The sequence below is a fragment of the Callithrix jacchus genome, chromosome 22 (assembly GCF_049354715.1).
Source record: "Callithrix jacchus isolate 240 chromosome 22, calJac240_pri, whole genome shotgun sequence".
NCBI lineage: Eukaryota > Metazoa > Chordata > Mammalia > Primates > Cebidae > Callithrix > Callithrix jacchus.
In genome coordinates, this window is record NC_133523.1 from 37,435,727 (window position 1) to 37,463,722 (window position 27,996).

General features: G+C 54.3%; 1 protein-coding gene and 1 long non-coding RNA gene across 16 annotated transcripts in view; one reads left to right on the plus strand and one right to left on the minus strand.

The window, feature by feature from the left end:
* LIPE (lipase E, hormone sensitive type) lies at nt 1-27,990 on the minus strand. 13 transcript variants are annotated; one of them, XM_035284531.3, is made up of 10 exons: nt 26,861-27,990; nt 9,451-9,986; nt 7,581-7,671; nt 7,325-7,470; nt 6,955-7,140; nt 6,527-6,821; nt 5,527-5,724; nt 4,293-4,469; nt 1,121-1,542; nt 1-610 (listed from the first exon to the last, which is right to left on the minus strand). In XM_035284531.3, the coding sequence occupies exons 1-10, from the start codon at nt 27,792-27,794 to the stop codon at nt 386-388; spliced, it is 3,210 nt and encodes a 1,069-aa protein (XP_035140422.2). In that variant the 5' UTR covers nt 27,795-27,990; the 3' UTR covers nt 1-385. The 13 variants fall into 13 exon arrangements, with proteins under 13 accessions (XP_035140422.2, XP_035140423.2, XP_035140421.2 ...); XM_035284532.3 differs by having other exon boundaries at nt 1,121-1,194; nt 5,527-5,754; XM_035284530.3 differs by having other exon boundaries at nt 5,527-5,754.
* LOC144580782 (uncharacterized) overlaps nt 1-27,996 on the plus strand; it is a 137,473-nt gene that overhangs the window by 4,497 nt on the left and 104,980 nt on the right. For 2 of the 3 annotated variants that reach the window (XR_013530921.1, XR_013530922.1), the window contains exon 2: nt 23,753-25,817. This is a non-coding gene — a long non-coding RNA (uncharacterized LOC144580782). Of the gene's footprint in view, nt 1-22,190; nt 22,604-23,752; nt 25,818-27,996 lie in introns of all 3 variants that reach the window. The other variant, XR_013530920.1, reaches the window with a different exon arrangement.

A 27,996-nucleotide genomic window follows, 5' to 3' on the forward strand; every position in this document is an offset into this window, starting at 1 on the left:
TTTGAGAGAGGCCAAACTAAATACTTTTTTATTTACAACAAACGAAGAAACAAACCGACCTGCAAGGGAGGGCCAGTGCCCGCCCGTGCGGTGGTCGCATCAGCAGCATCAGCAGCAGTAGAAGGCAGCGGTGGCATGCAGGTACAGCCGTCTTGGTAACCGGTGTGTGTGCGCATCCCCCTCCCCCAGGAGGTCTCAGCTTTCGGGTCCCCGCTCCGCCCCCTTGTCACCCCCGACTTAAGTAAGGCACAGCCCGCACCCCCTCCCGCCTGGCCTGGAGCGCATTCATCACGGAGGCCAGTGCAGATGGAAACAGGCTTTTAGTGTTGCCCCCCCCACCCCCGCAGCCCTCGTCTCCCCGCGCGGCCTGGCTCCAGAGAGTAGCTCAGACCGGCGGCGGGGCGGGGGCGGGAGCTGGCGCAGTGAGGACGAGGCGGATGCGCTCTACACACAGCTCCGCGGCCTGTCGCGTCTCGCGGCACAGCGACGCCAGGGTCAGGAAGCCATGTGGCAGGTCCTCCACCACGTGCAGCGTCACCGGCCGGTCCAAGTTGCGCAGTCGCCGCGCGAACATGACCGAGTCGTCCAGCATGGGGTCCAGCGCACACGCCTAAGGGGCGGGACAGGGATGGACATGGGGAGGGGGTGAGGGACCGACAGACCGGGGTTGGGTAGAGAGGAGGGGTTTGATGAACAACGGGGGTGGGAAATAGAGACATGGGGGTGAGGAGTTGGGGAGAGAATGGTGGGGATGGGGGGAATTGTGGGAAGGAAGGGAGAATGACTTTTAACTGCGCTCCCTGGCCTCTGTCCAGCCTCTCCCTTTCCATCCCCTCCAAACCCACCTTTTTTTCTCTTGACTGTCCAAGCCCAAGGGGCTGCCCCACCCATCCTGCCTCTTGGTGCTCAAAATTGCAAAAGAAAACGGGGAGGGGGGGGGCAGCCCTGACTCCTGTCCTCCTCCCTCCTGTTTGTTCGGGGCATTTTTCTCTCCTGGGGACACGCCTGTCCCTTTCTCCCCCCTCCGGAGCTTTCTCAGGTGCACTTATGCCCGGCCCGACCCTCCCTGGGTGCCCTGCCTCTCTCTCAATGCACCTGCACTGACCCCTCTGGTGCTCACCACGATGTGCACAGGTGGCAGGCTCTTGAGCATGCTGTCGGGTGCCAGCAGCGGCGACATGAAGGGATTCTTGACTATGGGTGAGGAGTAGAGGGGCATCTGTGTGGGACCCTGGCTGGAGCGCCGAGGGTGGAAACCCTGGGGAAAGGTGGCACTGACCCCCAGGCCTCTGTCCATGGGGCTCAGCTTATTTTTGGCCTCAGTCTCTTCCCCTGCATCCTCAGGCAGTAATAAGAAGTCGACATCGGAGGGTGTGGAGGGGCCAAGTGTCTCAGCTGACAGCGACATCTCGGGGGTGTCTGACGTCTCGGAGTTTCCCCTCAAGCTCAAGTCCCTCAGGGTCAGGTTCTTGAGGGAATCCGTGCCCAGTGGGCCCTGGGGTTGGGCCAGCGCTGCTTCAGACACACTGCGTCGCATCGGCTCTGAGAGAGGGGCAGCAGATAGGCCTGGCTCTGTTAGTTTGGGGGAGTGTGTGGCTGGCAGGGAAGGTCACAGGAAGGGCAGTCACCTGTGGAGGGCTGTGAAAGGCTGTGTTTCCCCAGATTCATGCCTAGGGGATAGGTGGATGCCCAGGTGATCATGGTGGGGTCTTGGCAGTAGGGCCATGTGTCTTAGTGAAGGATGTGTGTGTGACTGGGAAGGTTAGGTGCAGTTTACCTCTAGGAACCTATTTTTTCTTCTAGATCAAGGAAATGAAAGTAGTCCTTAGTTCATAGGTGGCAGGATAAGATGTGGGATTAGGTACCGCTACCCACTGGGGGATCATAATAAAGCAGTATTTTTTTTTTTTTTGAGATGGAGTTTCGTTCTTGTTGCCCAGGTTAGAGTGCAATGGCATGAACTCGGCTCACTGCAACCTCCGTTTCCTGGGTTCAAGTGATTCTCCTGCCTCAGCCTTCTGAGTAGCTGGGATCACAGGCGTGCACCACCACGCCTGGCTAATTTTGTCTTTCTAGGGTTTCTCCATGTTGGCCAGGCTGGTCTCAAACTCCTGACCTCAGGTGATCACCCACCTTGGCCTCCCAAAGTGCTGGGATTACAGGTGTGAGCCACTGAGCCTGAAATTTTTTTCTTTTTTGAGACAAAGTCTTACTCTGTCACCCAGGCTGGAGTGCAGTGGTGAGAACATGGCTCATTGCAACCTCCGCCTCCTGGGTTCAGGCAGTTCTCCTGCCTCAGCCTCCCGAGTAGCTGGGACTATAGGCATATGCCACCACGCCCAGCTAATTTTTGTATTTTTAGTAGAGACGGGGTTTCGCCATGTTGGCCAGGCTGGTCTCCAATTCCTGGCCTCAAGTGATCTGCGGGCCTGGGCCTCCCAAAGTGCTGGGATTACACTTGCTACAGGATGTAAATGCATCTAAATGATTTGAATAGTGAGCAGGCCCAGTGGTAAAGGGAGGCTCCGTTCACAGGGAGCTAACAAGTCTCCAGGGTATATCACATTCCTAGGCGTCTGGCACCTGCAGCCACACGGATCTGCCTCCTCAAATTTCCCTTGTGTTCTTCAGTTTTATCCCTTCAAGTGACCAGACAAGCAAGTGCCCAAACAGTGCTAAAGATACACTTCCAGCCACCTGGGATGCCCAGCCTGGCCTCAGTTCTGTTCATTTTATCAGACCCACACTGCCTACCCCAAGGGCCAGGATCCTACATTTTCAGTTTTTACATTTTTTTTTTGAGATAGAATCTTGTTCTGTTGCCCAGGCTGGAGTGCAGTGGTGTGATCTCGGCTCACTGCAACCTCCGCCTCCCAGGTTTAAGCAATTCTCCTGCGGTAGCCTCCCGAGTAGCTGGGATTACATGTGTGCCACCACACCCAGCTAATTTTTGTATTTTTATTTTATTTTATTTATTTATTTTTTTGAGACGGAGTTTCGCTGTTGTTACCCAGACTGGAGTGCAATGGCACGATCTTAGCTCACCGCAACCTCCGCCTCCTGGGTTCAAGCAGTTCTCCTGCCTCAGCCTCCCGAGTAGCTGGGACTACAGGCACGCACCACCATGCCCAGCTAATTTTTGTATTTTTAGTAGAGACGGGGTTTCATCTTGTTGACCAGGATGGTCTTGATCTCTTGACCTCGTGATCCACCCGCCTCGGCCTCCCAAAGTGCTGGGATTATAGGCATGAGCCACCACGCCCGGCCCTAATTTTTGTATTTTTAATAGAGATGGGGTTTCAGCATGTTGGCCAGGCTGGTCTCGAACTCCTGACTTTGTGATTAACCCACCTTGGCCTCTCAAAGTGCTGGGATTGCAGGCGTGAGCCACCACGTGTGCTCTTACTTGTCTTTATAAATCCACAAAGGTGAGGAGCAAAACAATATGAGTACCTACTTAAGTGCTCTGTGCCCAGAGGGTCAATGGAACAGAATGGGCACACCAGGGGTGTTGGCCTCTTCTAATAGCACCTACTGGGTACCACATATTGTGCTGGCCATTTGACCCAAATGGCTGGAGGCAGCCCTCACCACAGCCCAGTAAGGGTGCTCTTTTTTTATTTTTTTGAGACAAGGTATCGCTCTGTTGCCCAGGCTGGAGTACAGAGACTCAATCTTGGCTTACTGCAACCTCTGCCACCCAGGTTCAAGCGATTCTCGTGCTTCAGCCTCCCTGGTAGCTGGGACTACAGGTGTATGCCACCATACCCCACTAAGTTTTGTTCTTATTTGAGACAGAGTCTCGCTCTTGTTGACCAGGCTGGAGGGCAATGGCACAATCTCGGCTTACCAAAACCTCCACCTTCCAGGTTCAAGTGATTCTCCTGCCTCAGCCTCCTGAGTAGCTGGGATTACAGGTGCCTGCCACCACGCCCAGCTAGTAAGTTTTGTATTTTTTGTAGAGATGGGGTTTTGCCATGTGAGCCAGGTTGGTCTCAATCTCCTGACCTCAAGTGATCTGCCCACTTTGGCCTCCCAAAGTGCTAGGATTACAGGCGTGCGCCACCACACCCAGCTAATTTTTTTGTGTTTTTAGTAGAGAGGGTTTTGCCACGTTGGCCAGGCTGGTCTTGAACACCTGACCTCAAGTGATCTGCCCACCTCAGCCTCCCAAAGTGCTGGGATTGCAGGCGTGAGCCACCATGCCCAGCCTCTTCGCTGTGACTTTTGCTGTGCTAGGCTGTCCCTCCTGGCCACCCTGGTGGGGCATGTGATGGGAGGGAGTCACTCACCTGCTGTGGGCTCTGACGTTTTTTGGGACTTGCGCCCACTCAACTCCAGGAAGGAGTTGAGCCATGAGGAGGCCCCCAGACGGAAGTCCCGGAGGAGCATGGCTGTGTCCCGCCGCACCAGCCCCATCATGCCTAGGGCTTTCTGGTCTGAGTTGGAGTGGTCCTCTGTCTTTGCACCTGCAGAATATATGCGGGGAGCTGAGTTGTTCTCTTTCTATGTGTGTGTGTGTTTGTGTATAAAAAGGCTTGTATTTTAATAAGTAAAAATGGCTAAGCTACCAGAAGTTCTTCAGTAGGATTTCAGAGGGAAGGAAATTCAAGAGGCCAGGGAGCCAGACAGGTGAAGGAGCAGCAGAATTCCCCACCCACTGGCTGCCTCTGCCAGCCATAAATCTGGCACAGCCCCATGGCAGGAGGCCATGTGCCTCTGTACACACCCCAGCTGCGGGACCCCTCCTTGGAGGAGGGGGCAGGCAGGGCTGCCTTTGGTGCCACTAACCCACTGCAGTCCCCATGGTTCCTGGGCCTATCTGGAGGGTCCTTGCTAACCCCCTAAGGAGGGGGCTGCCCAGCCCTGCAAGCAGAGAAGAGGAGCTGGGGCAGCCTGGGCGAGAACCCCTGTCAGCCCCTGGCAAGGCAAGAGGCCCGCTGTCCTCCACACTCCTGCCCTCCTCATGGGGCCCAGCTCGCTGACAGCCCAGGCCTGCCAGGAAGAGCAGCTTCCCCTGCCTTTCTGCTGAGCCCAGTCTTAACGTACAGAACTTCAGGCATCTGTGGCCCCAGGGACCCAAGAATATCTGATTGCTTCAAAAGGGATAAGGCGGCTGGGTGCAGTAGCTCACGCCTGTAATCCCAGCACTTTGGGAGGCCAAGATGAGAGAATCACTTGAGCCCAGGAGTTCAAGACCAGCCTGGGCAACATAGCGAAAAACACAAAAATTAGCTGGGCATGGACATGGTGGTGCATGTCCTCCCAGCTACTTGGGAGGCCGAGGCAGGAGGATTGCTTCAGCCTGGGAGGTCAAGGCTGCAGTGAGGTGTGTTCAAGCTACTGCACTCAGCCTGAGTGACATGAGACCTTCTCTCACACACATACACAAAAAGGGACAAGGAGTGGTAGATTCCTCTGTCTGGCCTCTCCTTCCTCAGTCACAGGCATCCCAGATCCCAGCCCATCCCTGCAGGACCCAGACATCCATGCAGTCCCCTTTCCTTCTGAGGATATGGGCCTCACCAGTATAGGCGCTGACACACTTGGAGAGCACGCTGAGGGGCAGCAGTGGGTCCATGAGGCTCAGCAGGCGGGAGGGAGACGCAGCAGGCTGCAGCATTGTGGCTGGGTAGGCTGCCATGATGCCATCTGGCACCCGCACCCCATAGGCTGCTGCCCGAAGGGCCACAGTGAAGCAGAGGTTCCCTCCTGCACTGTCCCCTGCAAGGCATATTCGTTCTCCTGTTGAGCCTGGTTTGGGAGAGGGGTGGTTGGTCACAGCCTGGCAGGGGCAGGGAACTAGGGAGGGAGGGCAGGGAGGAACTCAAGCTGAGGAACTCAAGGTGGGGTGTGGGGCTCTCCAAGGTCTAGCAGACTGCAGTTCTGAGACTGGCAGACTGAGGCACAGATTTGGGTTCATGTGGTAGGCAGAGGGTCAGGATGACTCAGGACCTGGAGAGGCCCAGGGAAGCTCTGGGAAAGCCTGGGGGTGCTGGAGGTTTGGAGTAGGGAGGGCAGGTGGTGGGGAAGGGGAGCTCAGGCCTGTTGGAGCAGGGGGCCTCAGAGGGTGGAATGGAAGGTCAGGGTTCAGGCTCAGCACAGAGGGGCTGGGCTGCAGGCTCTGTGCCCTGGGGCATGGCCACATGCTGTTCTGTGCCTTAGCATCCTCCCAAGATGTGTATCTTTGAAGAGGGAGGTCAGAGACGCTGGAGTGTGGGAAGGAAGGCTGGCATGGCAGGAAAGCAGGGCTTGGAGCTATCAGAGGGGGTGGTAGAGGCCGGAGGAGACAGGATGGTGGGTGGGAAGTGAAGGTGGAGGAGATGGAGAGCCAGCCTTGGGTGCCGTGGCGAGGGACAGAGGCTGAGGTGGAAGATTAGGCAGGACCTGGGTAAGCAGGTGGCAGGAGCTGGGAAGTGTGGTGGGAGAGGAAGGCAAAGGGTGTGAGGCTGAGGTTGGAGGAGCTTGCAGCAGGCTGGGCTGGGATGGGAGCAGGCACAGGTGGCCCTGGGGGCCTGAGGCTCACCAAGGAGGGCACAGTGCTTGACAGCCCAGCAGTAGGCAAAGAAGCACTCCTCCAGCGCACGGGGGAAGGGGGCCTCGGGGGCCAGGGAGTAGTCGATGGAGATGATGGGGGCACCCAGCTCCTGGGCCCAGCTCTTGAGGTAGGGCTCGTGGGATTTGGAGGTCTGGGCCACAAAGCCACCGCCGTGGAAGTGAACTACCAGGGACCTCGAGCGGGGCGCCTGCTGGGGGCGCGGCCACAGCTCCAGGCTCCGTTGGCCATTGGACTTCACCAGGCTGCTGAGCTCCTCACTGTCCTGGGGGTGAGGAGGGAGGCAGTGTGTGAGGCTGGGGAAGGCTGGCCAGGGCTGCCCCCTCCATGGGGATGCCGAGGAGGGTTTGCCCATGCTCCTTAGCTCTGTCCCTCTTCCTGGCTGAGGCTGGAACTACCTGTCCTTCACGCAGGTCGTAGGAGATAAGCCTGATGAGGACGGGCCCGGGGCCCGTGTGGGCCAGTGGGGGTGAGATGGTGACCGTGAGCGTGGGGTTGGCAGTCTGCGGCATCTCAAAGGCTTCAGGTGGCAGGCTGAGCAGGCGGCTTACCCTCACAGTGGCTGATGCCATGTTGGCCAGAGACTGGAGGGAGGGGACAGAAGGGGTGCTGGGGAGGAGCTGCCTGCAGGGGGGCCCTTCACCCCTCCCTCAGGTCCCCAGTCTTTCCCCTTGTGTGCTATCCCTGAGCCTGGAGCCCCTCAGAGACCTACTGTGGCTTCAAATGGGTCTCTGGACTTCAGCATCCCCATCTGTAACGGGCCCTCACCGATAGCACCTCCATCTCAGTGATATTCCAGAAGGCTTTCCAGAAGTGCACGTCCAGGTTCTGTGTGATCCGCTCAAACTCAGCCCCACGCAGCTCAGGGTCAATGGCAAAGCGGCCACTGGTGAAGAGGGAGCTGGCGGCCACACCTGGGGGTCGGAACCGGGGTGAGGGAGTCCCAGTGGGTCAGGCTGCTCGAGCAGGGGTGGGGAGGAGGGCCAGGAGGGGAGGCTGTAGGCAGGACCCAGCCAGGACTCACTGAGGCCTGTCTCGTTGCGTTTGTAGTGCTCCCCGAAGGACACCAGCCCGATGGAGATGGTCTGCAGGAATGGCCGTATGGCAGGCGTGAACTGTGGAAAGACGCGGCTGCGTCACCCACCGCTCAGGAGAGGGAGGGGGACAGGGCAGGATCGAGGTGCAGGGACGTGTGGGGGAGGCGTGTTCATTCAGTGAACGTTTCACAGGCTCCTACTGTGTGCTGGGCATAGCTCTCGCCTGGTTCATGGACCTATGTTCTCAAAGGGAAAACAAATGATCAGCAGATGGGCAAAGCCAGAAGCAGTATCACAAGAAATGACAAATGGTTTGAAATGAAAAGGCAGCAGGTGGAACGGACAAGAGTGATGACTTCGGAGGAGGGATCTGCCTGAAGCGAGGGGAGGGTGTTCCCTGCAGCGGGCACAGAGTATGAAAGCTTAGAGGTGAGCTCATGCTTGGTGCTTGCTGTGGGTAGCAAAAGCCAGGGAGGGAGCAGAGTGAGCAGTGGGGAGAGGGCCAGTCCGTGACACTGGAGAGGCAAGCGGGGCTCACGTAGGGCCTGGGCAGAGGAATTTGGATTTCATTCTCAGTGCGGGGTGGAGCTACTGGTAGGCTGTGAGCTAGGGAGTAAGATGCTGCGGGGACTTCCTGAGAGTCAGAGAGAGGATGGGTGAGAGAGGGGGCAGCCAGAAGACAGGGGGAATAGGGAGGTGGTCAGAGGCAGCCCACCAAGCACAGGGACCTGAGGCAGAAAGCCAGAGAGGGAGACTGAGGCCAGCTGGCCACCACATGAGGAGCGGGAGACAGCATCTGAGAGAACAGACAGGCAGTTAAGGACAGACAGTGGGGGGCAGGCACGGTGGGACTCATGCCTGTAAACCTAGCACTTTGGGAGGCCGAGGTGGGCAGATCACTTGAGGTCAGGAGTTTGAAACCAGCCTGGCCAACATGGTGAAACCCCATCTCTACTAAACAAAATACAAAAAGAAAAAGAAAGACAAGATGATGGGGACACAGGATCAGAGGAAACGGAGCCACAGGAGGCTAAGGCAAGGGACTGGTGGGTTCTTCTGTTCCCTCTACACTGGCCAAGGTCCTGCTGCATGCTAGACACTGGGCTGGAGCAGTGGCCACGACAGGGGAGGCCTCTCTGGGGGCTAACATTTTAGAAGGGAGACTGCCTTGCACCAAAGCAGAGTGGGGCCCTGCCCCTGGCTGGGTGCCCAGTAGGCCAGAGGGCACCTGAGTGCCTGGCTATTGTGGCTGGGATGCTGGTTCAGGCAGCCTCAAGAGCTCTTTCTCGTGACTCTAGGGTCATGGCTGGGACACAGGGAGGGGCTGGCTGGCCCAGTTGGGCTTGTGGGTTCAGCTCTGGTGAGGGGAGGTCTCCAGGAACGCCTGGGCTGGGTTGCTGAGGACAGGCTGGCCTACAGGGAAACCTGGAGAGGTGGCGTGGGAGCGGGAGGCTGAGGTGCGGGGAGGCCCAGAGGGCCGGAAGGACTACGGGGTCACACAGCTGCAGATCCCTCCCTGAGGGGTCTGAAACTCCAGTGACTGCAGAGGCCAGACAGGTAACAGAGTGAATGCATCTCCTGAGTGTAGGACAATAGAGAGCGGTGGATATGCTGGTGAGAAAAGCTCTGCAGTTGGATTCCTTACTACTCAGCAGACTTGGCACAGGGACCATGAGTAGGCTGAGACCCCTGGTGCAGCTCCGTCTGAGTTCCAGCCAGCTTCCCCTTTCTGTACCTGCTGTTTCCTGGATCCAATAGTGCTGACCACTGTGGTTACTTTACCACACTCTAGGCCAGGCCAGGGGCCACCGGGTGCCTTCATCGTGGGCCCAGAGGGGCATGGGGCAGGGGGCTCACCTGGAAGCCCAGGCAGCGGCCATAGAAGCAGCCCTTATGCAGCGTGACATACTCCCGCAGGAAGTCGGCAGTGAGCCCCTCGTCACCCTCGAAGAAGAGCCCCCCGGGCTGATTGGTAACCAGCAGGCGCTGGGCGTAGTAGACCAGAGCGCGGAGCTGTGTGAGGGCAGCCAGGTAGGCCTCCAGCTCTGCCAGGTTGTGGCTGGTGCGGAAGAAGATGCTGCGGCGGTTGGAAGCCACATAGCGGGATTTGTGCAGGAGGTGCGCCAGGCAGCAGCGGGCCGTGTGCACTAGGCTGCGGTACCCGTTGGCTGGTGTCTCTGGGTCCAGGTCAAAGAGGTGTGCCACGCCAAGCAGGTGGCCCAGGGCTGGCTCCAGTCCCAGCGCCTGCTCCCGCACACCCTCAAAGACGCCTGATAGCCGCCGGGCCGTTTCCCCAGGGCCCTGGCTGGAGAAGAAGGCTATGTTGTCCTCCGCCAGCGTCACCAGCGACTGTGTCATGGTGCGCAAGTCCATGTTGTGGATGAGCTTCGAGGCTGTGGGCAGGTGGGAGGCCTGTTAGGTGGGGCTGGATCAAACTTTGCTCAGCGGGGGCCCAGGACTCTGTGCCCTAGCTACCCGCTCCTGTCAGAACCCAGCTCTTTCATCCTTCAGTCCCAGGGGCCCAGGACCCCATGGTCCCCCTCTGTTAGACACAAGAGGTCACCCCCTTATCTCTAGGAATCAGAAATTTGGGGCCCCAGTCACAGTGTCTTCCTCCCTCCTTGGCAGCCAGGAGTTCTGTCCCTCAGCTCCCTCCTCCCTCAGACCCGGGAGACCAGGCCCCAACCCCTCCTCTTCAGGACCCAGGATTCCCCTGCTGTCACCTATTTGGAACTCAGAAACTTGCTGCCTCAGCCTGCTGCTATCCCTCAGACCCAGGAATCCCAGCATTCTCCTAAGCCCACACGACTGGTTCCTTAACTCATTTCTCTCTCCTATGATCCAGGAGGCTGCTGGTCCTTCTTCCTTCCTTCCAGGGACCCAAGAGTCCAGGCAGCTGTGTCTCCATGAACTCTCCTGGGGCCCAGCACTCCTTCTCCTAAATTCCAAGACATCTAGACCTCCAGTTGCTCCCCACTCTCAGGACCCAGGAGTCCAGGTCTCCCGTCCCATCTTTCCTTCTCAGGCCCCAAGTGTTACCCAAAGGCCGCTCCCCTCTAACAACATTTGGGAGAGTTCAGCCCCAGCCCGTCCCTTCCCATCTCTCTGGAGCCTGGTCTCCAAGCCCAACTCTCTCCCTGAACCCAGGAGTTCACAGTTCTATACTTCACTGAAGATTGTTCCTTGTCCTTCAAGTCTGGCTGTGGAATCCCCTCCAAATCCCAGTTCCCTCCCTGTTTCTCTATGAGATCCCCAAAACTCAGTCTTGCTTCTTCCCCAGCAGGGTCCCCCGGCCTTCAGGCTTGTCACTGTTTCTGGGTTGCACAGCTGGCCCTGCTCCCCTGCCTGGAACAGCGGTACTCATCGCTGCTATTGACCTTGAGCGTATCCTTGCAGGTCCCATGCCGAGAGCTCTCTGAGTGTTTCCCGCTTTAGTGCGATAACCCTCTGGGACCCATGCCACCTAGGTTCAAATCTCTATTACTGTCAGCATCCCCATTTTCCAGGACAGGAAACTGGGGCTCAGGTTTTAAGTGAGGAGGTAAAGGTTGCACTAAAAGTGGCAGAGCTTTTGTAAACCCAGCTCTCTGGGTCCACAGCCACTCTTATGGGGGGCTCCCCACTAGGACTCTGGAAGCCACATCTCAAAAACTTGCCTTGGCCGGGTGTGGTGGCTCACACCTATAATCCCAGCACTTTGGGAAGCCAAGGTGGGTGGATCACAAGGTCAGGAGTTTGAGACCAGCCTGACCAACATGGTGAAACCTCGTCTCTACTAAAAATAGAGAAATTAGCCAGGCATGGTGGTGCGGGCCTGTAATCCTAGCTACTCAGGAGGCTGAGGCAGGAGAACTGCTTGAACCCAGGAGATGGAGGTTGCAGTGAGCCGAGATCGCACCACTGCACTCCAGCCTGGATGACAGAGCGAGACTCTGTCAAAAACAAACAAACAAAAAAATCGCCTTGGGTTACATCTGACTCTGCACACTTCCCGGTCCTCAATGCTCTTCCCTTTGAGATCCTTTCCCGGGCATTCAGGCTGCCCTGTCACCCAGGTCCTGAACAAGCTGCCCTCAAGTGGAATGCTACCATCTGCTCCAGGGACTTCCCTCCCAAAGCCCAGCACCTTGCCTGTTCCCCTAGAAGAAGGTATTTCCTTTCCCTTCTAGGTCCTGGGGCCTGGCAGCGGCCATTCCTGTCTCTTAGCTGGCTGCAGACTCACCCCTCCCAGGCATCTTCCGAGCTCCCCTGGGCTGGGACTGCTGGTCTGTGGCTTGTGCCAGTAGCAGCCTGGGGCAATAAACCCAGGGGTGGGGCTGGCCTGCCCAGGGTGTAGCCATGTAAGCCACCTCCCACCCAGAAAGATCAGTGAGGACCACGTGCTGTAAACAGAGTAGAGAGCCCAGCTCCCTGCCCTGCCCCCACCTGCTCCCAGACTCAGCTCAACTGGAAATCCTGTTACAGGCTCCTCTGTCTTAGAACCCAGGAGTCCACACCCACAGCCCCTCCTCCCTCGGACCCAGGAATCCAGGCCCCCAGCCCCTTCATCCTTTAGGACCCAGGAGTGCCAGCCCCTGTCCTGAACAAGTTGTCCCCTCTCACCCAGCCAGGCTGCCCTGTCTCTCCCCAGAGAAGGCTCAGGGAGCCAAAGGCCCAGTGATCTCAGCTCCCTCCTCCTCTGGCCCTGGCACAGCCGGTCCCAGCTGTTGGGGGGGAGAGAGGAGGTAGCCAGCCCTGCCTGTCCCTCCTGGGAGGACAAAAGCTGATTAAGGGCAGTGCCAGGCTCAGCTAGGGGCCTGAGCGGCTGGTCCTACTGGGTGGTGTGACCTCACTGGGCACCCTGGATCTGCCACTTACCCCTCTCAGCCCACCCTGCTGTGACTTGTAGGGAAAGAGAGGCTCGAGAGACGCTTCACCCACGTCATTCCACACACTCCTTGCCTGGCCTCAGCTTGTCATCTCAAAGAGGTACTCCCCAGTTGTGCCCTCCCCCTAAGATATGTACCCCCTCATTATTTTCTGCCATGATACTTAGTTCTGTTCCATTCTGCCATTTGACACTGTATTTATTTTTTGAGACGAAGTTTCGCTGTTGTTGCCCAGGCTGGAGTGCAATGGTGTGATATTGGCTCGCCGCAACCTCTGTCTCCCAGGTTCAAGTGATTCTCCTGCCTCAGCCTGAGTAGCTGGGACTATATAGGCGCATACCACCACGTCTGGCTGATTTTGTATTTTTAGTGGAGACGGGGTTTCTCCATGTTAGTCAGGCTGGTCTCGAACTCCTGAACTCAGGTGATCTGCCCACCTCAGCCTCCCAAAGTGCTGAGATTACAGGCGTGAGCCACCTCACCCGGCCTTGACACTTTATAATTTGTTTACATACTTGTTCCTCTCCCCCAGGACAGAACTAGGTTTTATGGAGTTACAAAACTTAGAAGGTGCAGGGGTGTGGCCCGTTAGAAAGAAGAATACAGAATAAATACAAGATTAGGGCCTTGGAAGGGGCCTGTGCGACTGAGAGGCCCTGAGGCCTCAGGGTCATTTGCTTGGCTGGAGGTGAATCTTCTGTCTGGGACTGTGATTCCTGAGGTGGCCCTGCGGCGTGCCAGGGGACCTGGCACATAGCAGGTGCTCCGTGGATATCTGAAGCAGGAAGGAAGGCTTGAAGAGGCAGAGTTCGGGCAGAGGGGCTGGTTAGCTCCGGAGAGGACTGGCCCTCCCCAAGGCTGGTGGACAGATGGACAGACAGAGGCCTTAGGAGGCAGTGTTAGGCTTGCAGCTGTGAAAATGGGATGATAACCCAAGCTGTCGACCCTGGATGAGTCTGGTTTCCTCATCTGGAAACTGCACTTGGCCGTTCTGCTGGCTCAGGGTGGGAGACAGGAAGTTTTTTTTTTTTTGAGATGGAGTCTTGCTCTGTCGCCAGGATGGAGTGCAGTGGCACGACCTTGGCTCACTGCAACCTCCCCCTCCCGGGTTCAAGTGATTCTCCTGCCTCAGCCTCCCGAGTAGCTGGGATTACAGGCGCCTGCCACCACGCCCAGCTAATTTTTGTATTTTTTAGTAGACATGGCCAGGGTTGAACTCCTGACCTTGTGATCCGCCCACCTCGGCCTCCCAAAGTGCTGGGATTACAGGCGTGAGCCACCAAGCCTGGCTGTGAGACAGGATTTATAAGGATTTTTTTTTTTTTTTTTTTTTGAGATGGAGTTTCGCTCTTGTTACCCAGGCTGGAATGCAATGGTGCGATCTCGGCTCACCCCAACCTCCGCCTCCTGGGTTCAGGCAATTGTCCTGCCTCAGCCTCCCGAGTGGCTGGGATTACAGGCACGCACCACTGTGCCCAGCTAATTTTTTGTATTTTTAGTAGAGATGGGGTTTCACCATGTTGACCAGGATGGTCTCGATCTCTTGACCTCGTGATCCACCCGCCTTGGCCTCCCAAAGTGCTGGGATTACAGGCTTGAGCCACCGCGCCTGGCCAAGACAGGATTTATAAGCGGCACCCATGGCTAGTGTGTTCTGCACATGGTTTACTTTGTGGGCTCACTTGACCTCCCTGAAATAGTGTATTGGGGGATTTTTCTCTGCAGCACTTGTCACCGTCTAGTGTACTATACAATTTACTGTGGGAATACCTCACTTTACTGTGCTTCGCACATACTGGATGTTTTACAGTTGAAGGTTTGTGGCAAGCCTGCATCGAGCAAGTCTGTCTGCATCATTTTCCCACAGCAGGTGCTTACTTCCTGTCTCTGTCATATTTTGGTAGTTTTCACAGTATTTCATACTTTTCCATTATTATTGTATCTGTTATGATGATCTGTGATCAATGATCTCTGATGTTACTATTGTAATTGGGGGCACTTCCAACCATGTCCATGTAAGAGGGTGAACCGATAAATGTCGTGTGTGTTCTGACTGCTCCACTGACCAGCTATTTCCCCCATACCTCTTCTCCTCGAGCCTCCATATTCCCTGAGACATACAAAATTGAGGCTGGGTGTGGTGGCTCATGCCTGTAATCCGAGCACTTTGGGAGGCCGAGGCAGGTTGATCATTTGAGGTCTGGAGTTTGAGACCAGCCTGGCCAGCATGGTGAAACCCCATCTCTACTGAAAATAAAAAATTAGCTGGCATGGTGGCTTATGGCACCTACTTGGTAGCTATGGCACCTACTGGCAGCTACTTGGGAGGCTGAGGCAGGAGAATTGCTTGAACCCAGAGGTGGAGATAGTAGTAAGCCAAGATTGTACCACTGCACTCCAGTCTGGGATATAGAGCGAGACTCTGTCTCAAATAAATGCATTGAAAAATAAAATAGGCTGTGCATGGTGGCTCAAGCCTATAATCCCAGCACTTTGGGAAGCTGAGGCCAGCGGATCACAAGGTCAGGAGATTGAGAACATCCTAACATGGTGAAACCCCATCTCTACTAAAAATATAAAAATTAGCCGGGTGTGGTGGCAGGGGCTGAGACAGGAGAATCACTTGAACCTGGGAGGTAGAGGTTGCAGTGAGCTGAGATCATGCTACTGCACTCCGGTTTGGGCAACAAAAGCAAAACTCCATCTTAAAATAAAATAAAATAAAAAATAAAACAAAATAGAAATCAGGCCAATTAACAACCCTACAATGGCCTCGAAGTGTTCAAGGAAGAGTCTTGTGTCTCTCATTTTAAATCAAAAACTAGAAGTGATTAAGTTTAGTGAGCAAGGCATGTCCAATGCTGAAACAGGCTAAAAATTAGGGCTTTTTTGCCAGTTAGCCAAGTTGTGAATGCAAAGGAAGGAAAAGTTCTTGAAAGTAATGAAAGTGCAACTCCAGTGAACACATGAATGATAAGCAAGTGGATCAGCCTTATCGCTGATACGGAAAAAGTTTGAGTGGTCTGGATAGAAGGTCAAACCAGCCGCAAATGTCCTTAAGCCAAAACCCAATCCCAAGCAAGGCCCTGTCCCTCTTCAATTCCATGACGGGTGAGAGAAGTGAGGAAGCTGCAGAAAAAAAGGCCGGAAGCTAGCAGAGGTGGATTCATGAAGTTTCCGGAAAGAAGCTGTCTCTGTAACATAAACGTGTAAGGCGACGCAGTAAGTGCTGATGAAGGAGCTGCAGCAAGTTCCCCAGAAGATCTAGCTAAGATCGTTGATGAAGACGGCTACATATTTTCAGTGTAGATGAAAGCACCACGTATTGGAAGAAGATGCCATCTAGGACTTTCACAGATGGAGAGGAGGTCAGTGCCTGGCTCCAAAGCTTCAAGGCCAGGCTGACCCCTTGCCAGGGGCTAATGGAACTGGTGACTCAGTTGAAGCCAGTGCTCATTTATCATTCTAGGGCCCTCAGGATTACCCCAGATCTACTCTGCCTGTGCTCTTAAAAAGCCTGGATGACAAGACATCTGTTTATAACATGGTTTATTGAGTATTTCAAGCCCACTGTTGAGACGTACTGCACAGAAAAAATTAAAATACTTCTCAAGGACAATGCACATGGTCAGCCAAGAGCCCTGGTGGAGACATACAAGTAGATTTATATATATATATATATATATATATTTTTTTTTTTTTTTTTTTTTTTTTTTGAGATGGAGTTTTGCTCTTGTTGCCCAGGCTGGAATGCAATGGTGCAATCTTGGCTCACCTCAACCTCCACCTCTCGGGTTCAAGCAATTCTCCTGCCTTAGCCTCGCGAGTAGCTGGGATTACAGGCATGTGCTACCAAACCCGGCTAATTTTGTAATTTTTTTTTTTTTTTTTGAGACAGAGTCTCGCTCTGTCGCCAGGTGCCAGGCTGGAGTGCAGTGGCGCAATCTCAGCTCACTGCAACTTCCGCCTCCTGGGTTCAAGCAATTCTCCTGCCTCAGCCTCCTGAGTAGCTGAAATTACAGGCATGCGCCACCATGCCCAGCTAATTTTTATATTTTTAGTAGAGACAGGGTTTCACCATGTTGGCCAGGATGGTCTCGATCTCCTGACCTTGTGATTCGCCCGCCTCGGCCTCCCAAAGTGCTGGGATTACAGGTGTGAGCCACCGCGCCCAGCCTAATTTTGTATTTTTAGTAGAGACAGGTTTCTCCATGTTGGTTGGGCTGGTCTCAAACTCCTGACCTCAGGTGATCCGCCTGCCTCGATCTCCCAAAGTGCTGGGATTATAGGTATGAGCCACCGTGCCCAGCTAATGTTGTTTTATGCCTGCTAACATATCATCTGTTCTGCAGCCCACAGGCCAAGGAGTGATTTCAACTTTTAAGTCTTACTATTTGTTATTTTTTTTTAATATTTAGTTTTAGAGATAGATTCCTGCTGTGTCACCTGAGCTGGAGTGCCGTGGCGCAATCATACCTCACTGCAGCCTTGAACTTCTGGGCTCAAGTGATCCTTTCACTTCTGCCTCCTGAATAGTGGGGACTACAGATGGGCACCACTATGCCTGGTTAATTGTTTTTTCAGGTTTTTAGAGACAGAGTCTTGCTGTGTTGCCTAGGCTAGTCTTGAACTCCAGGCCTCAAGAGATCCTCCTGCCTGCCTTGGCCTCTTGAGTAGCTGGGATTACAGGTGAGAGCCACTGCGTCTGGCTATTTTTCTGCATTTTTATTTATTTATTTATTTATTTATATTCAGATGAAGTCTCACTCTGTTGCCCAAGCTGGAGTGCAGTGGCGCAATCTCGGCTCACTCTAACCTCTGCTGCTCGGCTTCAAGTTGTTCTCATGCCTCAGCCTCTTGAGTAGCTGGGACTACAGCTGGGACTACACCACCACACCTGGCTAAATATTTTGTTTTTGTTTTTTTTTTTTGAGATGGAGTTTCGCTCTTGTTACCCAGGCTGGAGTGCAATGGCGCGATCTCGGCTCACCGCAACCTCCGCCTCCTGGGTTCAGGCAATTCTCCTGCCTCAGCCTCCTGAGTAGCTGGGATTACAGGCACGCGCCACCATGCCCAGCTATTTTCTGCATTTTTTAAAGAGATAGGGCTGTGGTGCCTAGGCTGATCCTGAACACCAGACCTCAAGTGATCCTCCTGCCTCAGCCTCTTGAATAGCTGGGATTGCAGGCATGTGCCACCATGTCCAGCTCTAAGTCTTATTAAATAATGAAAAATAGAGGTAGACTTTGTAGGCTGAGTGTAGTGTCTTATACTTGTAATCCCAGCACTTTGGGAGGCCAAGGCAGGAAGACTGCTTGAGGCCAGTTTGAAATCAGCCTGGGTAACATAGTGAGATCACCCCTGCCACAAAAAATTTTAAAAAATTAAAAAAATAAATACATTTGATATCCAGGAACAATGGCAACAAAGGATTTAGACTATGACATGGACTTGGTTGATAAAGCACCAGCAGGCTTTGAGAGAGCTGACCCCAATTTTTTTTTCAAGATGAGTTTTGCTCTTGTTGCCCAGGCTGGAGTGCGATGGCGCAATCTCAGCTCACTGAAACCTCCGCCTCCCTGGTTCAAGTGATTCTCCTGCCTCAGCTTCCTGAGTAGCTGGAATTGCAGGTACCCGCCACCATGCCCGGCTAATTTTTATATTTTTAGTAGAAATGGGGTTTCACCATGTTGGCCAGGCTGGTCTCAAACTCCTGACCTCAGGTGATGCACCCACCTCAGCCTCCCAAAGTGCTGGGATTACAGGTGTGAGCTACCATGCCTGGTCTGACCCCAATTTTGAAAGTTCTACTCTGGGCAAAATGGTATCAAACAGCATCACATGCTATGGAGAACTCTTTTGTGAAAGAAGAGTTTATCGATGCAGAAAACTTCATTGTTACCTTATTTTAAGAAATTGCCAGAGTCACCTTCCACAACCACTACCCTGATGAGTCAACAGCCATCACCACTGGCCCTCCACCAGCAAAAAGATGAGGATTTGCTGAAGGCTTAGATGATCATTAGCACCGTATGGGGCCAGGTATGGTAACTCATGCCTATAATCCCAGCACTTTCGGAGGTTGAGGCAGGAGGCTTACTTGAGGCTAGGATTTCGAGACCAGCCTGGGCAATATAGCGAGACTCATCTCTACAGAAAAATATTAAAATATATACATGGTATTTTTAGACATATGCTATCATACACTGAATAGATTATAGTATAGTGTAAACAGAACTTTTCTATGCACTGGGAAACCAAGAAATTTGTGTGACTTGCTTTATCAGGTGGTCTGGAACTGAACACAAAATGTCTCCGAGGCATGCCTGTATTTATATTGTTTGCCCACTGTCTCCCCCACTAGATTATAAGCTCCTTCCTCCAAGGGGCAGGAAGTTGTGCTTGTTTTATTCAGCCCTTGGGCAGCACCTGGTGCACTGCTGCCCCTTGGTAAAGTGGCGGCATCCATGCGGGTAGGGATCCATGGGTAGGGATCTTTTAAGATGAGGAGGCCAGGCATGGTAGCGCACACCTATAATCCCGACACTTTGGGAGGCTGAGGCCAGTGGATCACCTGAGGTCAGGAATTTGAGAACAGCCTCGCCAACACGGCGAAACTGTCTCTACTAAAAACACAAAACTTAGCCAGGCGTGGTGGCACGTGTCTGTAATCCCAGCTACTGGGGGCTGAGGCAGGAGAACTGCTTGAATCTGGGGGCAGAGATTGCAGCGAGCCAAGATCATGCCACTGCATTCCAGCCTGGGCAACAAAGAGAGACTCTGTCTCAAAAAAAAAAAAAAAACCAAAAATAAAAGATGAGGAGAGGGGACATTTCTGACAGAACAAGTGACTGTAAAAAGGAGTTGGGAAGGGGCTGGACCCAGGCCCTGGGGACTCCAGAGCTCTGCCCTTTGTCCTGTTCCAGGCAGCTCCCTGAGGGCTGGGCTGGGTGGAGCTGGCAGGAAGGGATGTTGAGGTTGCCAGAAACTCGCCAGGAATCCCTGGCAGAGGGCACTGGGGCAGGGGCAGGACTATTGGGGCCGTGGGTGAGGACTGGGGCAGAGGTAGGGCTGAGGGGATTCGGCTCTGGCGGGGGGGTGGTGTCCCACTGACTGAATATCACCCCTAGGCCCTTTCTTTGCCCGAAAGAGTTTCTGGACAGCTGGATTTGACTCCTGAGGACTGAGCAGGGGTAAGAAGGGTGGTGGGGAAGAAAGTTGTATGGGGGATGGAAGGGGGATGGAGAAAGGGCCAGGTCTGGGGCCTTGGGAGGAAGCAAAGCCTTCTGAAGCAGGGAAGCCTGGAATCAGATGGGGGATGGAAGGGGGATGGAGAAAGGGCCAGGTCTGGGGCCTTGGGAGGAAGCAAAGCCTTCTGAAGCAGGGAAGCCTGGAATCAGATGCAGGTAGGGACAAGTGAGTGGCTGGATCCCTGAGAATGTCTGCATAAAAGAGCAAATGTTGCACCAACAGCCTCTGCGTGCCTGGTCTCTCTGTGTGTGTGTTTAATTTAAAAATAGAGATCAGGTCTGGCTATGTTGACTAGACTGGTCTCGAACTCCTGTACTCATGCAATGCTCCCACTTCGGTCTCCCAAAGTGCTGGGATTTCTTTTTTTTTTTCATTCTCAAAGGAGGTAATGAGATTTATGTGTTTTATGTGAAGTGACTCATGTCAACCCATGAGGGAGGGACCATTATCATCCCTTTTGGCAGATGACAAAATTGAGGCACAGAAAGGTGACATGACTGCCTGGGGTGACATGGGCAGCATGGGGCAGCTCCAGGGTGGTAGTGCTGCTCTCTGCTGTGTTTCTGTATGCTGCTCCCTCTCTCTCTCTGTCTGTGCTTCAAGTATGTGCTTTCTGGTCAGGTGTGAGTGTATGTGGGGTTCACGTGTTCGTTTGCACCTCTGCATGTCATGGCTAGTGTCCTGTCCTGTGTCCGTCGGCACTTTTTTTTTTGAGATAGAGTTTTGCTCTTGTTGTCCAGGCTGGAGTGCAATGGAGTGATCTTGGCTCACTGAAACCTCCACCTCCTGGGTTCAAGCGATTCTCCTGCTTTAGCCTCCCGAGTAGCTAGGATTACAAGCATGTACCACCACACCCGGCTAATTTTGTATTTTTAGTAGAGACGGGGTTTCTCCATGTTGGTCAGGATAGTTACGAACTCCTGACCTCAGGTGATCTGACCACCTTGGCCTCCCAAAGTGCTGGGATTACAGGCGTGAGTCACTGTGCCCAGCCCTGTCAGGACTTTTTCTCAGCCTGTGCATGTTCTTGGTATGTCTGAAGGTATGAATGTTTGTATGCAAGCGTCATGGCCTATGTGTGTTTCTTAGCCTGTGAGTGTATCTGTGTCTGTTTCTCTTGGCCTGTAAGCTTGTGTGGGCGCATCTGTATATCTATGAATGGATATACTTGCTTGTGCATGTCCTGGTCTTTGTGTGTGTGTTTAGAACAAATCTCTCCCCATTTGCTCAAGCTGGAACCCAAAGTGTCATCCTGGCTACCTCCCCACCCCCCAACTCCCATGCAATCCATCCCTAGTCATGCCCACCCTGCCTATTAGGGGCCTCCGGAACCCGGCCCTTCTCCCCACCTCCACTGCTTCCTCCCTGGTCCAGGATGTAGGTAGCATCATTATCTGGGTAACTGTGACATCTCTGATTTTGTTCTCTTTGATCTGTTGTCCACATAGCAGCCAGAGTATCTTTCTAAAACATAAATCTGTTCACATACTTCCAACCCTTCAACATCCCCTGCTTTGCTCTTAGGGTAAAGCCCCTAGTCCTGGACATGGCCTCCCAAATCAGGTACCATCCTCCTTTCTCTTTCTCTATTTTTTTTTTTCGAGTCAGAGTCTTGCTCTGTCATCCAGGCTGGAGTGCAGTGGTGTGATCTCGGTTCACTGCAACCTCTGCCTCCCAGGTTCATGCAATTCTCTGCCTCAGCTTCCCGAGTATCTGGGATTACAGACATGCGCCACCATGCCCAGCTAATTTTTGTATTTTTAGTAGAGACAGGGTTTATCAGCATGTTGGCCAGGCTGATTTTGAACTCCTGACCTCATGATCCACCTGCCTTGGCTTCCCAAAGTGCTGGGATTATAGGCGTGAGCAACTGCACGTGGACCCCTCTTTTTTGAGACAAAGTCTCACTGTTGCCCAGGCTGGAGTACAGTGGTTGATCACAAGTCACTGCAGCCTTGACCTCCTAGGCTCAATTGATCCTCCCATCTCAGCCTCCCATGTAGCTGGGACTACAGGTGCACCCCACCATGCCCAGCTAATTTTTGTATTTTTAGTAGAGACAGGGTCTCGCTATGTTGCCCAGACTGGCCTCAAACTCCTGGACTCAAGCGATCCTCCCACCTTGGCCTCCCAAAGTGCCAGGATTACAGGTGTGAGCCACTGTACCCAGCCAGCCACCATCATCTTCTCTTAACCTGCTTGCCCTGTTTCGTCTTCCTCTTTGTCTTGGCCTTGGCTGAGCTCCCTCTGCACTGTAACTCACTGCTTCCTCAAGCCTCAGGTCTTTATCCTGTCCTCTCTGTTCCCCTGCCCTCCCCCCGCTTGTCCCTTGCACAGCACTTAATGCCTGTCTACCCTTGGGTCCAATATTGCCTCCTTGGGAAGCCTCCCAATTCTGTCTTCTCAGGATATTTTTCTCTGTTGTATTTATCACAGTTTACAGTCATAGTCTTATCTGAGTAATATCTGTGTCCCCAGCTCAACTGTGAATCTGTCCTTCTTGCTACCGAGAGCCCAGGCCTGGCACAGCTCAATGTTCGGTGAATGTCTGCTGAACAAATCCGTGTGAATGGAACCTCTTGGGCCCAGAATCAAGTTTGGGTCCACAGCAGTTGTGGGCCCACAAACTCCCTGACCCGAGGAGACTGGGGCAGCCATCTCTTTGCCCTCACTGGGCAAGTAAGGAAGCCCAGGTGGCCTTGGTCCGTTAGAGCCCCAGTGGCGTCATCTGAGAAATGGGGTGATCAAGGACACTAGCTTCATCCAGTTACTGGCAAGATGAAACTGATGACGAGGATTGCTCCAGCCAGCCCCGATGCCCTTGAGGCAGGAGCGAGTTCTGATCAATTCATCTAAGGCCAGGCACCAGGGCAGGCCTCAGGAAATGACAGGTAAATCTTGGAGTTTGCAGTCACGAGCCTTTGTGAATGGCTTATTTTGCAGGGAGCCCTACTCAACTGGATTCTGACTCGTCATGACAACCCTAAGGGAAGCATGATTATTAATATCTCTGTTACAGTTCATACATTCCTTCACTTATTAATCCAATAAATATTTGAGTGCCTATGTGCCTGACATACTGGGCTCTGTAAATATACGGTAAACAAGGCAGATACAGCCCTGCTTTTAGGATGCTCACTGTGTAGGGGAAATAACAGTAATAACAACCTCACTTCTCAGGAGGGTTTGCTGGGTGCCTGTGTCATACATTCTACTCATTCAAACCTCCCAAAAGGAGGCACTCCTATCATCATACCCATTTTAGAGCTCAGAAAGCTGAGGCAGGGAAAGAGGGAGTCTTCTGCCCAGCGCATCACTGCTCCTAGCCTGAGGAACCAGGTCTCTGAAGCCCACGTTTCTTAACCACTGTCTGTACTGCCTCTGGGTATGCCATACTGCTTGTGAGGCTCAGTGTAGTAACAGCAAGTGCCCTTGGGCTCCAGTCTGTCTGCCCTCTGAGCCTGTCTGAGCCTGTGTGTGTCTGGAGCCAACTCCAGGTCAACTCTGGGCTAATGATGTGTTCTACCGCAGGGGAAACAATGAATTTGGGGTCCCTGGGGCTTAGGGGTAGTGTTAGTTTCTTTCCTGCATGGGAACTTCCCACAGGTCCTCCTGCTGACTGACAAATGCTCGTAACTGAGGACCCGCTCCTGCCTGAGGCTTGCAGGATTTCTAATGGGTTGTCAGCCTTTCTTCAACCTTTTGAGATCTGAAAATAATGTGACATCTAGAGAAATCAAGCCTTCCCTTCTTTTTCCTGAGGCAGGTGCGGAGGTCTAAAGCCAAGCCAGGGCCCCTTGTCTTAGAAGGGGTAGGGGTCAGGGCTAGGCCCCAGTGGAGCCGGCTGAAGCAGGTGGACTGACATGGATGGATGGATGGACGGACTTGCCGGGTGGGAGGTCGGGACTGCGATGAGGTTTACTGGCCCCGCTGCACTCTCCACTACGGGTACCCCTTCCTCCTACCTCTCGTTGCCTCACCCCTAGACTTCCTCTTTGAGTAACAGCTGCTGACCCCCTTCCCCCTTATCCTCTCAAAAGCGATGGAGCCCTGAACATCGACGCTCGAACCATTCCCCAGGTGGGAAACACTGAAGGCAGCCGTTGCCCTTGATCACACAGCAAATGCGGAACCTCAGCGGGAATCCTGGTCCACGAGACTCGCATTCCGGACTCTGCTCCCAAGCCGATCTGGGCGTCAGCTAGTCCCCGTGCCAGGGTGGGCCTCTCGGCTCACATCACCCCCTTCTCACAATGGATCATCCCGTCGCCCCCGCAAGCGGCAATGGGCCAGTCCGAGGACCCCCGCACTCCTCGCGACAGTGGGCCAGTCCACGCTGTCCCCATTGTCCCGCAAGATGTACGAGGTTCCTTCCGGACTGCTGCCGGTCTCCGCGCGCTCACCTTTGGCCTTGCCTTTTCGCCACCGCTGGCGACCGCGGTTCCTCGAGCCCTCTTTGGCATTCTTCGAGGCCGGGGCGGCCTCGGCTGCCTGCGTTCCCCCAGCCGACTCCATCAATTCCCCGCGGTCCTCGCGCGGGGGCCAATTCCAGCCGCGAGGCCCTGCCCGGAGGGCCAATCCTCGCTACACACTGTGGTGGGCCCCCCCATCACCCAATCCCGGGCTTGCTCTTCTGTGGGCCCCGCTTCCTAACCAATCCTGATCTCCCTCCGCTGCCGTGCTCCGCCCCAACCGCCAGAATTTAAGACCTGGCTCCTCCCCTACCGCGCATTAAAGGGCTACCGGCCAACAAAAATGCAGCCTCGGAGGCGGCGAAAAGCGATCTTCGGACTGGAGTAGTGCGGGGCCCCGCGGGGAGCACCCCAGGTGGAAGTCCCAGTCTTCCCACGTGCTGGGGAACATCCCCCGGGCAGACTCAGCCTCGCCAGCCCACTCGCCTTCCCAGGGAGGGCTCCCCTAGAAAGCGCCCCGCCCCGCCTGCTGAATGGGGAAAGCGGGGTGCCTTTGAGCCTCTGCCTGGGTGGGGGCGGACCAGGACTCTGCCAATTCAAAGACGAGGCGGGGCGCCAGCGTTGGAGGCGTGGGTGTGCCCGAGAGCCTCTGGAGGAGGGAGCCCCGCCTTCCCTCTCCAGTCTCCTGGACCTCCTGTTGCGCTTGTCCCGGGGTCCTTTCTCCCTCTGTCTCCGCCCCCCTCATCCCTGCTCCGGAGAATGGCGAGGGAGAGGGGGCGTGTGTGTGTTTGGGGGGCGGGGAGAATGCTCGGCGCCTGCGCACTAGCTTCAAGCCGCGGACCGGCCCACGAGACGAGGTAGCTGCAACCACGCTTGCCTAAGAAAAGGCGGGAAACAGGAGGGTCGAGGCTCGCGCACACGCACACAGCCAGCTGCTTCTAGACCCCCTGAGAGGCGGGCCTCCCCCGCCGTGGCGGTGTAGGGAGGGCGTCCCTTGCGACTGTGCTCTGGAGGCCTGGAGAAACAGCTTTCCAGGTCCTCAATCCCTGTCCTGCCTGCCGCCTCTCTTCCATCCTTCTCAAAGCATACCACCAGCCCCGGCTCTGAGAAACGAGTTACCCTCTTCTCCTCAGCTCTGGGAGACACGGGATGGACTGACCGCCATTGCCTGCCCCTTGGACTAGGGCCTCACAGATGCCCGCAGCTTCAGGATTAGGGCTGCGTTGCTTTTTTCCCCCCACCTCGGGAGACTTCAACAAGTAACCTCCAGTTCCGTGGATGAAACTTGCATTCCCCCCTTCTCCATGGCAGGGGTTTTGAGCCTAGAGAAGGAAGATTGGAGCTTCCTGGGGCTCCTGTGAAGCAGGCAGCGGAGCGGCACTGGGAGAAGGGGAGGGAGCGCCTGCGGCGAGCCCAGAGCCTTGAGTCCATCACCCTCTGATGCTGCTCGCCCAACTTCCTGCCGTCAGTCCCTGACCTTGCCTGAGACCTTGGTGGCTCCCGCACCTCCCTCCAAGCTCCTCCTAGCTGAGAACACAACCCGCAAGGCTGTTCCGCCTGGCTGAATCGAGTCCCCTATGGAGGCAGCCTGGCAGGGAGCCAGTGTCTTCCTGGCAGCAGAGGACAGACCTGGTAAACTGAGAGATGGTTGATGCCCCAAAGTTCTGCTTAGCCTGCATGGAAACTCCAAAGGGTAAGGTCCCTGTCTCGCTTTGTATTGCTGGGACTTAGCCCGTGTCTGCCCCAGAGCTGGTGCTTGGTCAGTTTCTGTGGATGGATGAATGAATCCTGGCCGCTTTCCTGGTCTCCTGGTCCCTAGCCCAGAGTGCTTTCCCACTCAGGGATTTGATTTCCCCCAAATCCTCTTAGGGAGGCAGTCGGGTCCAGAGACCCCAGCTTTAGATACTGACTTTGCCACTTCCTAACTGCATGGCCCTGTGAAAGATCCTTCACTTCTTTATTTTTTTGCCTCAGTGTCCTCATTTGCAGAATGAAGATGTTGGCTGGGTGTGGGGTGGCTCATGCCTGTAATCTCAGCACTTTGGGAGGCTGAGGTGGGAGGATTGCTTGAGGCCAGGAGTTTGAGACCAGCCTGGGCAACATAGGTGAGATCACATCTGTACAAAAAATGTAAAAATTAGCCGGGCATAGTGGTGCACCTGTAGTCCCAGCTACTCGGGAGGCTGAGGTGGGAGGATGACTTGAGCCAGGAGTTCGAGGCTGCAGTGAGCTGTGACTGCACTCCAGCCTGGGCAACATAGCGAGACTTCGTTTTATTTTATTTCTTCTCCTCCTCCTCCTCCTCCTCCTCCTTCTCCTCCTCCTCCTCCCCCTCCCCCCATCCACCCCCCCAGGCTGGAGTTCAGTGGCGCAGTCTTGGCTCACTGCAACCCCCTACTCCCAAGTTCAAGCAATTCTCTGCCTCAGCCTCCCAAGTCGCTGGGATTACAAGCCCTGCCACCATGTCCAGATAATTTTTGTATTTTTGGTAGAGAAAGGGTTTCACCATCTTGGCCAGGCTGGACTCCTGACCTCATGATCCACCGCCTCAGCCTCCCAAACTGCTGGGATTGGAGGCGTGAGCCACTGTGCTGGACTTTTTTTTTTTTTTTAATGATGGCAGGGTTGATCTTTATCTCAGGATTGTTGAAGGATGACCAGAGCTAACTTGATACACCGTAAGTTTTTAGTATTTCTTAAGTAAATGAATGTCAGTTCCTTCAGGTTCAGACTCACCTGTGTCCTGGTAGTGTCTGTGATTCTGAGCACTGGTTTTCTCATGTGGCGACATCCCACCATATCCTGACATCGCTTTATAACCAGATTTTCGTTTCAAGGCTAGCTTCACTCCTGGGGCCACCATTCCAGCCGTCATGGCTGAAGAATCTGTGTCTGAAGATGACCCCATATCTGATTCTGACTCAGAATCTGTGAGCATCTCAAAATATGCCTTCCACTCTAGGGCTGATCGCTGTATGGACAGTTCCTGCAGTTTTTTTAGAAATCCTGGCTCTGTCAAAGATCCTTGCGTGGATTTGACTCCCTGGACTGGAGTTGTTCGCTGGGTTGTAGGGCCTGACTGTTCAGATGTCTCTTGGGATGTAGCTTCAGTGGGGGCAGGTGGTTTCCTTTTGGCTCCAGGTTTAGCCTGGGCCGCAGGTATTGATTCAGCTTCTTGTTGAGTTGGAGGTGGGTTTCCTGGCCAGGGCCCTGGCTGGACGACATGTCTTTCTCTCAATGCTGGCTCCTGCTGAGTTGTAGATTCTTTTCCTAGCCCAGGTCCCTGCTGGGAAGCAGCTTCCTGTTGAGTGAGGGGCACGCTTTTGATGTGAGGTGATTGCTGTGGTGCAGGCTTTTGTGGGGCAAGAAATTCCTCTCGCAAAACAGATATTTGTTGGGCTCTAGGTTCCTTCTGGGATTCAGCATCATGTTGGGCAGGGGGCTCCTGCTGGGTGAGGGGTCTTTGCTTTGAAGCAGGCTCCTGTTGAGTATTGGATCCCTGCAGAGCCTTTGATTCTGGCTGGGCTGTGGGTGTCTCTTCTGGCCCAGGCTCTGGCAGGGTTATAGGCCTCTGGTGTGGCTCAGGTTCCCAATCTGGCCTAGATACTGACTGAGAACCTGGCTCCATTGTTATTTCCCTCACCGGAGAGGTGGATCTCCGAGGTTTCATCCTTCTGGGCTCTCACCCAAGCCTCTCTCTTCACAGATCTCTCATTGATTCCTCATGATGGCACTTCCCTTTGGGTTCCACTTCATCCTGGCATCACTGGTCTTCCTTTTTAAGGCAGCAGGCAGTGGGCCGATCACAGCTGGCCCCGACTAAGTAATGAACTCTGTTGCCTCTTTTGAGGGAGGATTAGGAATAGGAGGAG